General features: G+C 38.1%; 1 protein-coding gene across 11 annotated transcripts in view; it reads right to left on the bottom strand.

Moving 5' to 3' along the window:
- Window positions 1-10,386, bottom strand: part of dbn1 (drebrin 1) — an 83,095-nt gene extending 72,709 nt beyond the window's left edge. For 8 of the 11 annotated variants that reach the window (XM_084136353.1, XM_084136360.1, XM_084136356.1 and 5 more), the window contains exon 1: window positions 10,164-10,335. In XM_084136353.1, coding sequence (XP_083992479.1) covers window positions 10,164-10,246 — 83 coding nt within the window. In that variant the 5' untranslated portion in view covers window positions 10,247-10,335. Of the gene's footprint in view, window positions 1-10,163 lie in introns of all 11 variants that reach the window. The other 3 variants (XM_084136354.1, XM_084136355.1, XM_084136359.1) reach the window with 2 other exon arrangements.
- Window positions 10,387-16,422: the final 6,036 nt, after the last annotated feature.

Raw genomic sequence — 16,422 nt, 5'->3', positions numbered from 1 at the left:
TTATAATTAATTAATTCAATTATCCAAATTTAATTACTGAAGCTTTATTTCTGGTTTCAGTGTTTTGGTAAAAAAATTATTTTGGTGCATCACTACACATTTCAACCATTTTCCTGGCTGATATGAAAATTCACAGTTAGTGTGTGCAGACACAAACTATCAGACTATCAACAAACTATCAATGAGAAAATCTCACTTTAGCAGACTTACAACCACTGGCCACTGTGGTTAGCTGAACTAGCTAGATCTGGTAGTTTTGTCATTCAGAGTACATCTTCCTCTTCCTTAAATCCCCCCAAATCAGCAGACAGGCAAGCAAACTTCTCTTGTTGCAGGATTCAGAATTAATCTTGGCGAATGTTATTGTGGATGAGAGCGAGGCTAAGCACACAGCCAGATGGTCTTCACAGGGGCACTCAGTGCTCACTGCGACGCCAACCTCCACTCGCGACCGCACAAAACTAACTCGACAGTGCACTGAGCTCTTCACATCAACATATCAGACTCCACTTTCAATTAGAAATCTGTGCATGTGTAAATAGCAACGTCTCATTCACTAACTGTGCATACACATGTATTTTTGTGTGTAAGACGCGAGAATAAATATTTTCACGCAAAAATCATGATTCACCAATCACTTCTAAATTTTAGGATAAAAGATCGAGCCACTGCCAGTGACTTTAGAAACATGAAATGTATGAAGACATAATGTTTATTTATAGATTAAGTGACCCTAAGTGATAATGAGTCACCGTTTTCACAGATTCACGTTTTTGAAGTTTACACAGAGATGATAACGGTATCGTTTTCAAAAACTTGCACTTTGAACTCTATTTCAAAGTTTGCATTCTCAGGCCACCAAAACGCCGTTGTCGTGTAAATGAACGGCCAAAACGCATTAAAATTCTTCTATTTTCAGTTGAAAATGGTGTTGTGTAAGCGGCCCCTAAGTTAATAACTAATGATTTATTCAACAGAAATGAATCAATCAAAAACATGAATTGTCCATTACTCTGTTCCATTACTTTCCCATTATCACTGTAAAGCTGCTTTGAAACAATCTGTATTGTAAAAGTACTATATAAATGAAGGAGATTTGACTTGACCAAATGTGTCTCTCATTTGCACTATGAACGCCATAGGAAACATATTCAAAGATAAAAGGCTCTTCACGATGGCATTCAGATTCAAACCTCACCTCTCCTTCCCTGTCTCAGATAGTTCTGAGCTTTCAACTGACACCCACACTAAGCAAATCATTTCCCATAAATCCCCGAGCCTCATCCACTAGCATAAGCCTAGTCCCTGTCAGAGACATAAATATACATTTTCAAAAAGGATTAGAGCACATTTTTCAGCACATATTTCACTGTCGGCTTAAAATAAGATATTCTAGAATAGAATCCAGGGAGGAAAACTGAAAATGTCTCTGAAAATAAAATCAAAGACAATAAATACACTCAAAATATTTTTTCATATCTTCATCGCCGATGATCCGTGACAATTGAGTTTACGATTTCTGAAATAAAGAGATTCATGCTGGTGCTCTACATGGAACATGTTGTGTTTGTTCATTGCAAAGTACTAAAACTCAAATTCAAATTCAGACCACAAAAGTTCCCCCTCAATCGGAATCTAATTTCCAGAAACGTCACAGCCATTTGACAGTTTCAGTGAGGAAAGATGATCTTAAAGCTTTAACTGGTGCAGATGGTTATTGAGACTCCCTATTGAGAGCCTGTAGTGAGATAAATGACCTTGAATGAAGAATAACTCTAAAAATAGATCCAATCTCAGTAATGCAATGATGTCCACTTATAGGTGCAACAAGTAAACCTATAGAACCAATTTAGTAATGTAGCATGCTTTCTTGACAATTTACTACAACAGTTATCATAAAGCATAAGACAAGTCCTTTAAATGATTTTTTAATGGAAAAACAGTGACGCACAAGGTCTATTTTTATCAGAGAGTGTAATTATGTAGAGTTCAAACACTAATCAACACCTTCAAGAGATTCAGTCAGTAGGTGATCATGCATAACCAGCCAGTCATTATTGCAAAATATGCGAAACAGGGGTATAAAAAATAAATAACTATATGAAAATGAAGTATAGTTTTGACTTAAACTGATTTAACTGTAAAGTATAAGAAGTTGGTGTAGAATGATATAAGACTGACATAAAACTAGCATTAGCAGATATGAAAAGTGATTGCTGACGCAATATTAAATTATACAATAGGGGCCATTATACAAACATATTTTACCTCAGAATTCTTTGATTGACCAATCAGAACAAAGTTTTCCAGAGAGCAACGTAAAAAAGAAAAATGCCCACCTTTGTTCATGTCAGCGAGGGGCTGAGCTGAGTACTTAGCTCAGAGCTAAGTGTGCTTTTCAATGCTATCACTGGGAGAATACTTTCATAGAGTAAAAAAAGATTAACTTTTCAATTGACCAAACTTAGGTGACCCAAAAACAGCTAAATCGGCTCTTCAGTTATATAATCTAAGCAAATTGTGCCCATGTCCGTTTGAATGGAGACAATGTTTTTTTTTAATACCACTTTAAAGCACCCTAGACAATCTTATGCTATTTCACTAGTCTGCTTCTAAGAAGTGCTGCCAATGAAGCACTTAAATTGTCCTGAATAGAAGGCAGTTTTAAATCTTGCAAGTTAATTCCCAACACTTGTTCATGTTTGACTGTTTAATATGAGAATGGCCTCAAAAACCTGTACATTCACTCAGACCTACTTAGGGAAGTAAACTACTTTGGAAAATTGTTTTAACAGGGCTGAGGGAAATGTTTGAACAATAAGTTACTTATTTCCACCATCCATGTCCTAATAATTAAAGATTAAACAGTGTGAACTATCACAAATATTCACAGCCCTTAGTGACCACTACATTTTGGTCTTCTGTTCACAGCTAAAATTAGACCAACTAAGAAAACTGAAATGAATGGACAGACCAATGCCAAAAGACAAAGAGCTTTTTGATGTGGGGAAGTCAGTAGCTGTTACCAGAGGGAAACTGGGAAACTTATTTTAGCAGAAGAGTTTCCTGATGGGAAGTTCCATCAGGTCAAAACTCAGTGGGATCTCGCTATCTGAAAGCTCATTTTTGTCTAATGAAATTTTGGATGAATCGTCACCTCACTATGCATTGAAACAGGAGCTTGCATGTTACGTTGAACCTCTTCGGCAAATGTATCACCAGCAGATATTTAATAGTTTAGTTTATCTGTGCATCCAAAACACATTAGCAGAGCTGTTATCATCCAACTGTGATCTCATGGCTCATATCGTTCTGGCCAGATGTAAAAGTGCCATGTCATCCTAATCATCCTTATCACTGTTACCAGTTTCTCAATGATGTAGTTAATCCAGTGCAAGAAGGAACTGCCAGATGTTCATCCCCACAAGCAAATCCATCTAAAACGAATCGGTCACCTCGTCTTAGGCCTTTCATATACACTGTCTGAACAAAATTTGGTGATCTGTCCAGGAAATGAAAAAAGATTTTCCCCTTATGGAAATTTATGACCATTAAAACTCCTGAGAAACAATATCTGAGAAAGTTTCATATGACCACATGACATTTTCTTTGTTCCACATTCTTGTGTGCAAGCGAAATGTGTCCGTGCATGATTTTAATTTTGCCAAAACAATCATAAGAGTTGCCAAACGTTCTGACACAACTTGTCGACACCACAAATTAGTAAATCAACAGTTCACCACCATTAAAGAATCATTAGCTGAAAGCACAGTCAAACCACAACCAACGCAGCAAAAGCAAAAAGATTTTTCGATCTTGTTTCATTTCCAGTAGAGTTTAAATATGGAATCACATTTGCTGAGGTTATGAAAACAATCTCCCACAAAAGAGTTCTCATTCCTTCTCAAAATCTTCTGCTGCAAATAGTCTGCAACTTCATAATAACTGCAGTAATCAGAGTTGCAGCTAACAACTATTTTGATAATCAATGGATCAGTAATTAATCTACAGTCTCTACTGTATGTATATATTGTAAATGCAAAATAAAATATGTAAATGTTATACATTGGGTGCAAAAACATTTTCCCCAACAATTGATCAATATAATTGATGGGAAAAACTTTTGTGCACCCAATGTATATGCATTTATGTATATGCATTTACATGTTTTATTTGATAACTGATTATATTGACAAAAAAAAAGAGTTCAACAAACCAACAAACAAAAAAAGCTGTTCTTACCAGCTATCTATGAAAATCAGAAAATGCTAAACTTTGAACTTTGAGAATGTTGTGGCCTGGATCTTATCAGAGCTGGGATGTGGACATGTTTGCACTCCTGTAATGTCAAGGGTCGAGAGCCAGGCAAGGAGCCGTCTTTGTTATTAATATATGCCACTCACAAGGCGAGTAGAAGGGAAAATACACAGCCATGATCTGAATCAGCTGCCTTTCACAGACAGCCTTGAGTCCATGAAGAGAGAAGCCAAAGTATCATCTACCCACACAGCGCACCACTATGTCTGGAAAGTGATAACACTGCATGTCCTCTCTTCAATTATACTGCAGTCAGACTGCATTTCTTTCAGTATGCATCACAACTGAACTGTAACAGAGTACCGCCACATTTAAGATCAGTTTTAGTTGGAAATACCAACAGGAAATTGTTATCACATTAATGTGCCCACAGCTTTAGACTTACTCGACGCAAAAACCTGATAACAGATGCTTTGAAAAACTCATTTTATGCATCGTTGCATTCCAAACTTTGTCAGACTGCAATGCATAATGCAAAAATATACAGCATATTCAGCATTGCCACAAGGGGCGCTGTAGTGGTTATTAGCATAAATGTCTTATTTTGCATTTAAACTTCTGTTATGACAGAAGTTCAATTCGTTTAAGTTAATTGAGTCAAATATTTACTTAAATAAAGATGTGTGTCACTAATGTTTCGACACATTTCCAGAAATCAGTGTTTTTATTGTAAAATTAAGTTCAATATAATGTTGTTAGCCTAATTTACATGCTTTTATGCAAAACAATATAAATTTAACATTAAGATAAATGTTATGATTTTGGAATTAAATAATAGCATCTTCACTGTTCATCTTTAATTCAACAGTGTGGTCATCTACTTTAAGCCGCGCGCACACTGTGTATCGTCCTTTACGATTGTTCTTTGTCAGACTGTACGAATATGATCATCGCTGTAAGCCATGTCACACTGTAAGATCTCAGTTGTCATTGATGTCAGACTGTACGAGAGTCAAGACGCGTTAAAAATGGACACACGCAAGAAAACTTGTCCGGAGTTTTACATCATCGATCAGTGACACGTTCGTTCACAGTGAGCTGCATTATACGCGGGATTGAAATGGTGGCTACAAAGAAATCTTTAACGTAAATTTTGGTCATGGCTTGTCTTGAAAAACAAAGACAATTTGACGGTCGTCGTAGGAGAAGTCACACTGCAGGACCTTTTGACTCTGCTAGAATTTCGTCCGAGGTAAAATTTGATCGCAATGGTCATTAATCGGCTGTCGGTGAACATGTCAAACTAACGATCAAGACTTCAGATTTTAGCCTAGGATCAGAGGAATCTTTTAGGATTTGCAAAATTTGTCTCAGACGGCCAAATCGTGCCCAAAATCGTACAGTGTGCACCCACTACTTGCAACTACTTTGCAACTACATGTCAACTAACTCTCATTAGAGTATTAGTAGGATGTAAGGTTAGGGTTAGGAACCTTTTCATAGTTCCTAGCCCAGACAGCAACATAGTGTCGGCCCAGATTCAGGCCACATCTGGTACACGCTGAATCCACATGTACCAGATGTGGCCCAGATCTGGGCCAACACTATGTTGCTGTTTGGGAGAACTAATGGCAGAAGTACTTGTTTTTTGCCGTGTTCGCACCACAGGAACTAGGAACAATTTTAGTTCAAGGAACTCCTTTTGGGGGAACTAAATTAGCTTCTACTTCAGAGTAGGGTCTAAACCAGCACAATATGTACTATATGAAGTGTACGCTGATTGGCTGAACGCACGCGAAACACCAGCACTAAAAACAGCACAAACACACAAATTATAGTCTATATTTATGCCACAAAACTAACTCTACGAACATGTAAAACAGTGATAGACGGACCTCTCAACCTTTACGCTAAGGAGAAAATCCAACGCAACTTTGAAGGGACCAAGCGAAGCATGATTATATATTTCTGCTCAGCTAGCAACATTGGGCATCAACCACGAGGCAAATGCTAATACCTTTGCATATACTGTTTACTTTCTTTGAACAAACGTTCTATCTAATAACATGTTAGACAGGACTGTTAAACAGACTGTAAACTAATAAAGACGGAGAATGTGAGCGCTGTGTGCTCAGGCTCTGGCGTTCTAAAATATATTTCCACCATGCCGTCAAAATAAAGGTCACAACAACAAGCGCGGCTTGCATCGCTTCAGAGTTCCTACTGGCGGTCTGAATGCAACCAGGAAAATGACCCTAGGGGAACATTTATTTCAACTTATAATCATGTGCAACTTTTTTTCTGGAAAATGCAGTACTTTAAATGTTGAGTAGCTTGTAGCTTGGCAAGCTACAGTTTTAATGTAGCTTCCCCAGCACTGGTTCAGCATGATAGATGACTTGATGACTAAGATAGTGACCTGATGCAGAAGGAATGCAGGCATCAGACTGTGGGAATGTGGGAGATAAACTCCCCGCAGGTGAAGTTGAGATCTGGACTTCACACCGCACTTTTAGGGAAATGGTAACATTTTACAGAGTCTGGTAGACCATGCGTAATATGAATCTCCAGTCCTCTGTGTGGTTTCACCGACATTTCTTGGCAGCCGAATGCAAACAGAAGAGTTGTCTCTGGGGCTCTCATGTGCTTTCTTTGTGCTCAGAAGACCTAAACAAAAACCAAAAAGGCTTGAGCTTAGCTGAAAGAGCAGACATCTTCTGGCTGAAGAGGCAGTGGTTGTGTTTTGGTTGTGGCAAATGTTGCTGTTTGTATAATAAAGGTTCCAAAATAAAGGTTTTCTCAACAATGCCATAGAAGAACCATTTTTGGTTCGCCAAAAATAAATTTCAATGAACAGATCTTAAAATAACAACTTTTTCTCAGTGTGAAGAACATTTTAAAAATCTAAAAGAACCTTTTTCCACTATAAAGAACCTTTCGGTCGCTGGAAAGGTTCCATGGATGTTAAAGGTTCTTCATGAAACCATTGATCCCAATAAAGAACCTTTATTTTTAAGAGTGTAGCACTTGAGGAGCTTTAACAACAATTGTAGATGCTAATGGTGTATTTCTTTGAGTCATTAATCTAGATCTGTTATGATCATAATATGTATCATGATGTATGATTATGTTTCCCACCAAATTCAAGTTGGGAATCTTTTCTTTTACATGCTCTAGTTATATTACTGGAATTACATAAGCTACTGTATAATGGATGTTTGTGAAATTTAAACTGGAGTAACTTGCTTAAAAAGCCGTTAGTAAAATCTGCAAGAACTGTGTTCTTCCTGCATTTTCCTACTGCAGTGTTACACAAGACATCCTGTGCCATGATGCCCCGCAGTGCGATTGGGTCCCCACAAATCTCCAACAGCTCTGAGGTTAAAGGAAACCGTGTATGCAGGTCCACTTCTGCTGCAATGGTTCACATGAAATATTGATTGAAACAAACTATTTATCATTTACAAAAGGTTTTCTCAAACAGGGGTTCGTGAGAGAAATGCAGGAGGTTAGTGAGTTAATGAAATATGAAATATATCTAATCAATACACGATGAACAAAACAAAGGCTGTGATTTAATTGATGTATACAGTCTGTTGTGCTGCGTTTTTCAGAGTGAAGAGTGGCACTGCGTTCATTTATGTGTTTTCAAAGCGACTGAAGTTTGATTTACAAAATCATGGACATATGAAAACTGCAATGACCCAACAGAGCTAAAGAATGGGGTGGGGGACCAACCAAGACCAAGAATGGAAAAATTGGAAAATTCCTTCCAGAAGCCTAAGAAGCACTATAGACAGCTGATATAATGTGACTGGTGACCAGAAGATACTCCACTAGCTTCACTACCCTTGTCTTGTACCTTCATCATAAGGTCTGAGGATCACATATCCATATGCTTTCTTCAGATCAGCAGCCCGAACATTCTTTGCAACAATTCTTTGATATTTGAGAGTACTCTGATATCCAACTCTCTATCCCAAATGGCTTAGCGTCACCTATCCTTGACAAACTTCAAAAGCTTTCTTTTCTAAACCCTACGGCACCCAACACATCAAAATCCTTTTAAAATAATTACGACAGCCCTTAGCCTATGAAAAACATCCTGGAACTCGCCCTCCAACCTTACACATGCACTCAGGACAATTTGATTTTCACGTCCGATGCGCCTCAATATGTTTAGAAGCTTTATCTACTCAGTTTTGAAGCCTACCCTCAGGTTCCTTTGGCAATGAATGGTGGTTAGTAAAATGCTGCTGACCCTCTGGGCTTGATCTCATCTTTTAAACACAGAGTTCAGTTTGTGTTTAAGGTTTTCCAGACACAAAGGCTCCATAACGTGGTGTTGGTTGTATTGTAATGACACATGGATGAATACCAGGAAGAGGAATGCGAGTTAGCTCAATGATAATGTCAACTATGTGGGTACAGGAAAGAGGAGAGTAGTGTTTGCGTCTGGTATTGTCATGTGTTTTTACGCACGTAGAACAGGAGCATTGTTTGGACCAAGGTTTTAGGGTGAATATAGAGGAAGGCGGCTGTTTACAGAGGCTGAAAGTCTTTGTTCCCCTCAAGTCAATGTCACATAAAGTGGCAACTGTGGGACATCAGTTTATTCATATATAATCATATAATCAAGCAAATTACAGAGTGCCGATGCAGAAAACAAACATCTCAATGAAAATGAGAGAATATGAATCCTTCAGGGAAAAAGTGATTGATTTTATGTCCAGTTTCTTTTGTGTGTGTGCGTGTGTACTGCATAGCCAAAAAAAAAAAAAAAGATCCTACACTATTTACATATATATATATATATATATATATATATATATATATATATATATATATATATAATAGCCAGGCTGTGGGTAGATTTTTATACTAACACTGTTAATTGGCCAAGCAGAGACTCAACTGGCCAATGCTGACTATCTCAAAAAGCTCAAATATCAGCCAAATCAATGGGCCTGACCAATATATTGGTTTATCCCTACTCATAACACGTCATTCAGTCAGGGTCCAAATTATGCTCTGTACAACGAAAAACATTTTCTCAAAATAATCCAAACCAAACTTTTGGCTGAGGTGCTAAACCAACAACGCATTAGGCTACTAATGATTCAGAACTAACAGTTTCGTTTCAACACAAAGAGATCAGATACACTGTCCTGTACAGGGTCCACAAACACAAGGGCCATACAAAAAAAACATATACGCAGTACAAAAAGCTGATATAGACGAAAGTAATTATTATAACAGAGGTAACGTTTCCGTCTGGTACAAAAGATAGAGATGAGAGCACAATAAACGGCTGACAGGTTGACAGACATGCCGTCGCCTCGCCCATCCCTGTCCTGCCATGCAAATGGAAAGGAGCTCCAATATTTCTACTGATATACTTCACTCAGTAGATAAATAATTAGTAAGGCTGCAAATGTTTGGGTTTTGGCATGATTATCTGGTCATGCTTTCTAACTGGCAAATCACAAGCGCTGTAGTGAAGACTCCCTTGAACTGAGCAAACAGTACAAAATCCCTTGCACAACTCTCTGGAGGTCAAAGCATGAACTGCAACCTAGTGTAAAACCCGAGTACAAGCTAAAGATGCCAACAAATTAAAAATGTGTCATTTACACTAAAATGTATCAAAGTATGCACTATTAAAATGCAACTACCCCCAAAAAAACACACAAAAAAAATAATTAAGGTCGATTTATCAAACAAAAGCCCCCAGAAATAGGAAACAAGAGATCCAGGATCCATCCCAGACGCATTAATCCACGCATCCCATTCTGTGCGACCCATCCGCATATAGTTAGAATGCCAGCTTAATTGTTTTAATTGCAATGCAGTAACAGCGTACTAAAAGAAAGGAGTCTTTTTAAGTCAGGTTTGATTTATCTTACCAGTCGGTTGCCGACGTCTCGTTGATAACGTCCTGGTAGGCTGTTAAGAGGGCCAGTCTGTTCTTGCTGAGATTCACAGCCATGTTTCTGCCACTGCAATCATCCAGCCCAGTGTAGCAGTGATGATGAGGAGCGCGAGAGTCACTGCGGACGGAGCGCGAGAGGAGAGGAGGAGGAGGAGGAGGAGAGATGTTGCACGCTGAACAAAGAGACGCTGCTGCCGCTCTGCTCCGACGCGCTGCGCGGTCCTAGTGCGTTCTTGTGTTCATAACAGCTACAATGGAACGCAACGTAGTAAAATAAGCCAAACTGTTTAACTGGTCATTTTAAAAACGCGATGCTCATGGAAGAGACGCAGAACAAAGAGCAATACGTCATATGTTGCATGTGTGCACTGGTCATTGAAAACAGTGAATATATCATGGAATGTAATCATTTTCATCCTACAAGGCTTCATACTGTTTAGTGTTCTTAGTGTGTATGGGGCGCTGAAAATAAACTGCACAAAAATGCTTTATTTTGTCAGATTTAGTCATATGCTACAAGTTGTACTTTTTATAGGCTATAAGAGTGTAAAAAATAGTAATAATAATAATAAATGTTTCTTGAGCACCCAATCATCATATTAGAATGATTTCTGAAGGATCATGTGACACTGAAGACTGGAGTAATGATGCTGAAAATTCACAGGAATAAATTGCATTTTAATATATATATATATATATATATATATATATATATATATATATATATATATATATATATATATATACAGACATACATAGATGTGTGTGTGTGTGTGTGTGTGTGTGTTTCACAATAATACAGTTTTCACTGTATTTTTAATCAAATAAATTCAACCATGTTCAAATTCAAAATGTAAAAGATGTCCCCAAAAAAAATCAAACATCAAAAACGATTTGAACGATAGTGTTAATATAATATTAAGCAATATTAAGAATTTTTATTTATATAACGCCGCTCAATGATGCTTAATATAACTTAATATAATGCATATGCAATTAAATCAGACAAGCTGTAAAATCTTTATCAAAATAATTTAAAATATTAAAAAATTAGTGACAAACAGCATCAGAGCAAAGCACATAAATCATAAAGCTGCACAGTCAGTGTCCTTCTTATTTCTGAGGTCTCTGGGATAAGTCTATTATAGGATTTAAGTATTAATATTTCCTTTATGATATGTGGCATTAGATGGGATGGGAAGGAGCTTTCAAGTTGTCTATGTATTGGATGTATAGACTACGGCTGTATCTCAAAACATGCTGTGCCGCCTACCTAGACAGCATTTTCTGGGCTTTTGATCCCAAAATGTTTCCAGATGCTCAAAAACATTGTTTATTTATTTAGTTAGTTGTGATTGAATGTGTTCAACTAGACCAAGTGGACCACACACTTTCAAATGTCAGCTACATTGTAAGGGCATTTGGCATTGTCCTGTTCTTCTGGGCAGCAACAAAGTCAAACACGAAAGATAATCTTGTGCATGGTGGGAAAATCTCCATTCCCAAAGAGTAAACAAATGCGCACCTTATCCTGTAGTATCCTGTACTTAACAACCTCTTAGAGCTCCAAGGATTTTGTCCAGTCCCATATAATGGCACAAGGCCATGATCTGTCAGTCACACTGGGTCAGTGTGTGTAATGTATTCAACTACGGCACAGATTTCATCCAAGATACACACACTTCCAGTAGAGTGCTGCTTTCCTGCTGAAAACAATTGCAGCATATCTAATCCCACGACCCAAAAACACACATTTGCTGTGTCGCACATTGGGAGATGGGCACGCACACACACAACACACACACACACACACACACGCATACAGAAATAAGCTATAGTGCTATAAGCTATAGTCCCTTCACCCACCTCACAGCCCAGCCTCCACATTAATGGCCCACACATACACACACACACACACACACACACACACACACACACACACACACACCTTCCACTGCAGTCTCATCCAATCAGGATCTGTGTTTGCCTCAGAGCTTCCCCTCCCCTTGGCTGCCCACTAAATGGGTTACCATTAATTAATTCTTCTCACTCATCTGGTCCTTGGCGTCTCCGACTGCCTACAAAGGTAGCAATTATATTCCGTGGTGATGAGGATTGTTCTTAGGGAAGACATCTGTCCGGCAGAGCCTCGGCAGGCATCCAGAAGGAGGCATTCAGGAATACAACTTTGTGGGCACAATACAAGTCTCTGATTGAACTGCTATTGTGTGTTTAACAGCTCCTGTGATGTTTGCACCAGAGGTGATTTTTCACCCAAACACATTCTCTTCAGCTTGCTATTAATTATCAGTTCCAAATATACCGCAAAGTAGCAATGCTGAAAATTGGTGTTAAACGTGCCAAGCAACTTTTTAATTTTTTGCACTAAAAGAAATCAATGACACTTTTGTATTTCTAAATTTCTAAAAAATAATGCCAATTCACTATAAAATATGTTACAAAAAAACTATTCTAAACTACTAAAATCTAATTTAAAGTCAGCATGAAACAAGTTGCGATAGTCTTTTCTTCCTTATTGTGATGCACATCCAAGTGAGACAAATTCTCGAACAAGAAGAAAGGTAGGGCCGGGCTTAATTTTGGGAATCATCAGGAATTGATTGGATGGTTGTGGTTTGCTATTGGTCGATCTCATGTGAGTGACAGGATGTCCCGCCCTCGTGCCAGTAAACACATCATCAGAGAAAAGAAGAGATGTCGCTACAAGAGGGAGGGGAAGTTATTTTGATTAAAGATTACAAAGGCACATGAATAAAAAAATCGGTCTTCATGCACTCTCTTGACAGTGGACTTACTTTGCACAAAAAATGTCACCGAAGTTCTGCCAATGTGAACTCTTTGCTAGCAATATATTTACCTGTTAAGCCCAAAGACAACCATAATTGGCATCTGTTTCCTGGCACTTAGAATCTCTCGGCTCCCTCCAATGATGAAAAGTCCTCTGCTTTCTTATTAGTTTTAGGATGTTTGTCTGTGCAAGCTGTTGGTGATAGATTAGAAATAGTAAACATTTTGCACCCTCCAAATACATGAAAGTTCGTCTATCGCACTCTCAGCTGCTGGCTTCCTATAAATGAACTGTCCAGACTGAGAACGCACCTCAAAAACCTTCTGATCGGCCCAACAAAGAATCTGACTGCGACCACTTCATACTTACTTCAGGGATATATCTATACATTTTCTACACAATTCTTTAAAATCGCTTACAGCACCTTTAATTGTTATAGTTTCATTTAAAACTATAAAAAAATTAATTTGTGAAAACATTTTTATAATAAAATTGTTCCATTAAATATATTATACTGTATATTAATGGATTTCAGTAATGTATAACATTTGTGTTTTGCTCACCAATAGGCACAAGTACAAAGTCCACGGTAAAACACGGTCCATGCAATTGTGTGAATATGTTTGAGATGGTGTAACAAAAACTTCATTTTTTCTTTCCATTCATATGTCAAATGATCCAGTGTCACAAGATGAGTGATGAGTGATCAAATGACAGTATGTGAACAGTATGAGAACATGGTTTTAGGAAATTTGATTATACTGACAGTGGACTCCAGTCACCACCTCAACACTTTACTCATTCATGCTCTACACAGGCACACACATACATACACACACACACACACACACACACACACACACACACACACACACACACACACACACACACACACACACACACACACACACACACATTTAAATTACAGTTAAAGTTATTATGCAAAATTCATTTTTACATAATGTTTGAACATAAATGTCTGTCGGCAGTGTGTGTACACAACCACCCTATAATGGTAAAAATCCACCCACTCCTTTTTTAAATCCCCATTAATCATAAGCAGTGTCTCAGAACAAGCCATTTGCAGTTTCTATGCAATGTGACATCACAATACACAGGCCCCGCCCACGACTTCTAACGACTCTGCCCTATTAGCATAGACTCCGCCCTCAGTGAGCTGTACACTGTCTGCCATGTTTATCTCCTCGACAGAGCATTTAACAGCAGCATTCGAGTAAGAAATGTAAAGCTATAGTTATTCAATCAAGAGCAGTGAGTTATTTTCTGTTTTTCTTTTGTTGTTTGATTCATATAAACAGCATATATAGCAGTAGGTACTGTATATTACGCTGTTTTCACTTTAATACACATCTAATATACACAAACGATTTATTTACTTGCTGTTTATGTTAGACATAACCAACTGTTTGTGAACTGTGTGTATTTAACAGTTTAAGCGCAATAAGACGTGAAAGAGAACTTAGTTTAATTCTCATAGGACGCAACATCTGACATCCAGCTTTCTGTGCGCGAGCTTCGGATGTGTGCGCTCAGAAAACCATATATCAGAAGTTTAGACTGATATGGCTTTAAAGGACATGCATATAATACATTTTCATGATGATGAAGTGATGGATTTGATTATCACCGCGATAGAGATGATAATCAAAACCAAACAGATGTTTTAGTTTTTGGCAGAGTATCTGATGCACCCGCTGTACAGGCTCCTCCCTCTTCTGGAAAGCGGGGTGGGAAGGAGCAGCTCATTTGCATTTAAAGATACATGCACGAAAACCGCATCTGTGCGTCCAATTTGCATACCATCCGTCCTAAATAGTATTCGAAAATATAATTAGTTAGTCCCAAATTGTAGTGTGTTGAAATGAGTATTCCAAAGATACCCAGATGGTCTACTATTTCCGGTCAGAATCCGAAGTGCTGATCGATGCACACTCTAATGGCTAATACACTGTCAGAAATAGGGGTACAGTAGGAGTCCATGTCTGTCCCCCAAGGTACAATCTACACTAACGTACCCCATAGGGCTTATTATTGGAACATATATGTACCTTTTTGAGGGTCAAAAACAAAAATGTACATTAAAAGGTACATATATGTACCGTTTCTTTTAAAGGTTAAGGTACAATATTGTACCCTTGAGGATACAGCCCCAGTGACAAGCCATTGTACCCATAAAGGTACAGTTATGTAGCCTACTTTATTTTCTGAGAGTGTATTACCCACAACCCATCACGCTGTGGACGAGGATTCGATTAGAACTACAAACACGAGTAAAAAGTGTTAAAAAAAACTACAGACATGGAGTATGTGCGAGTCCGTAGATGTAGAGAGGTTTAGATAAAGGGGTTTGACTGAGTGATTAATTATCAGTATCTAACCTGAAGAAAATGTATTTATTCAATGTTTACCACATTATATTTCATCTGCAGCAGCATTGTGAACTTTTGTAATGAAACGTTTGGCCATTAACTTTCAAATGCATCATTATATTCAAATTGCAAACACATGAGCAGAGTCTCTGCATGAAAGACCCACGACTGGCAGATCAACGTGCTATAGCCTACATTACTCTCCGAAACGGTAGGAAATTAAATTAAATTGATAGTGGAGGATTTTGACTTAGACAAGATGATTGACAGGGTTTAAACTGTGACAGGATGCACGTAACTAAGCGACAGAGCTGTCCGGTAAAGATGACGAAGTAGTATGTCCCAAAGCTTACCTACTCTTTTTCTACACACTCAAAAGTATGTACTTTTTCTTTCCAAAAAGAGTACATACTTTTAGGGCGTAGTATAAGTAGGCGAATTGGGACGCAGCGCATGTTTTTCCTTCCACTCAAAAATGCATTTACAACATGGTATAATAAATGATCTGTGGGGTATTTTGAGCTGAAACTTCAGACACATTCTGGTGACAACTGAGACTTGTAAAAAGGGGCGTAATAGCTCTGATTTAAAGGAATATTTCAAGTATAAAAATTAAGTGACGAAGAAGTAACTTTGTCCACTGCATTTTAATCCATCCGAGTTAGTGCACTCACATTAGGAGCAGTGAGTAGTGAACACACACTGCAAACCGCAGAAACACATCCGGAGCAGTGGGCAGCAATTTTGCTGTGGCGCCTGGGGAGCGATTGGGGGTTAGGTGTCTTGCTCAAGGGCATCTCAGTGGTTTCCTGCCGGTGTTGAGAATCTAACCCCTCGACCTTCGGGTTACCAGTCTGGACTCTTTAACCATTAAGCATAGTATACTTAAAGTGCAAAAATAATAGTAAACTATAAGTATAATGTTAAGTTCACTTTCAAGTACTTGCAGACTGCAGTATAAAACCTGCAAGTACTGTATCTGTGCACATTCTTTTTCAATTAATGTCATCGTAATTTTCGATTAAAATAACTCC

This window comes from Abramis brama, assembly GCF_963993115.1.
Source record: "Abramis brama genome assembly, chromosome: 15".
Lineage (NCBI taxonomy): Eukaryota > Metazoa > Chordata > Actinopteri > Cypriniformes > Leuciscidae > Abramis > Abramis brama.
The sequence above is the reverse complement of the archived record's forward strand: the minus strand, read 5'-3'. Positions and strand labels throughout refer to the sequence as shown.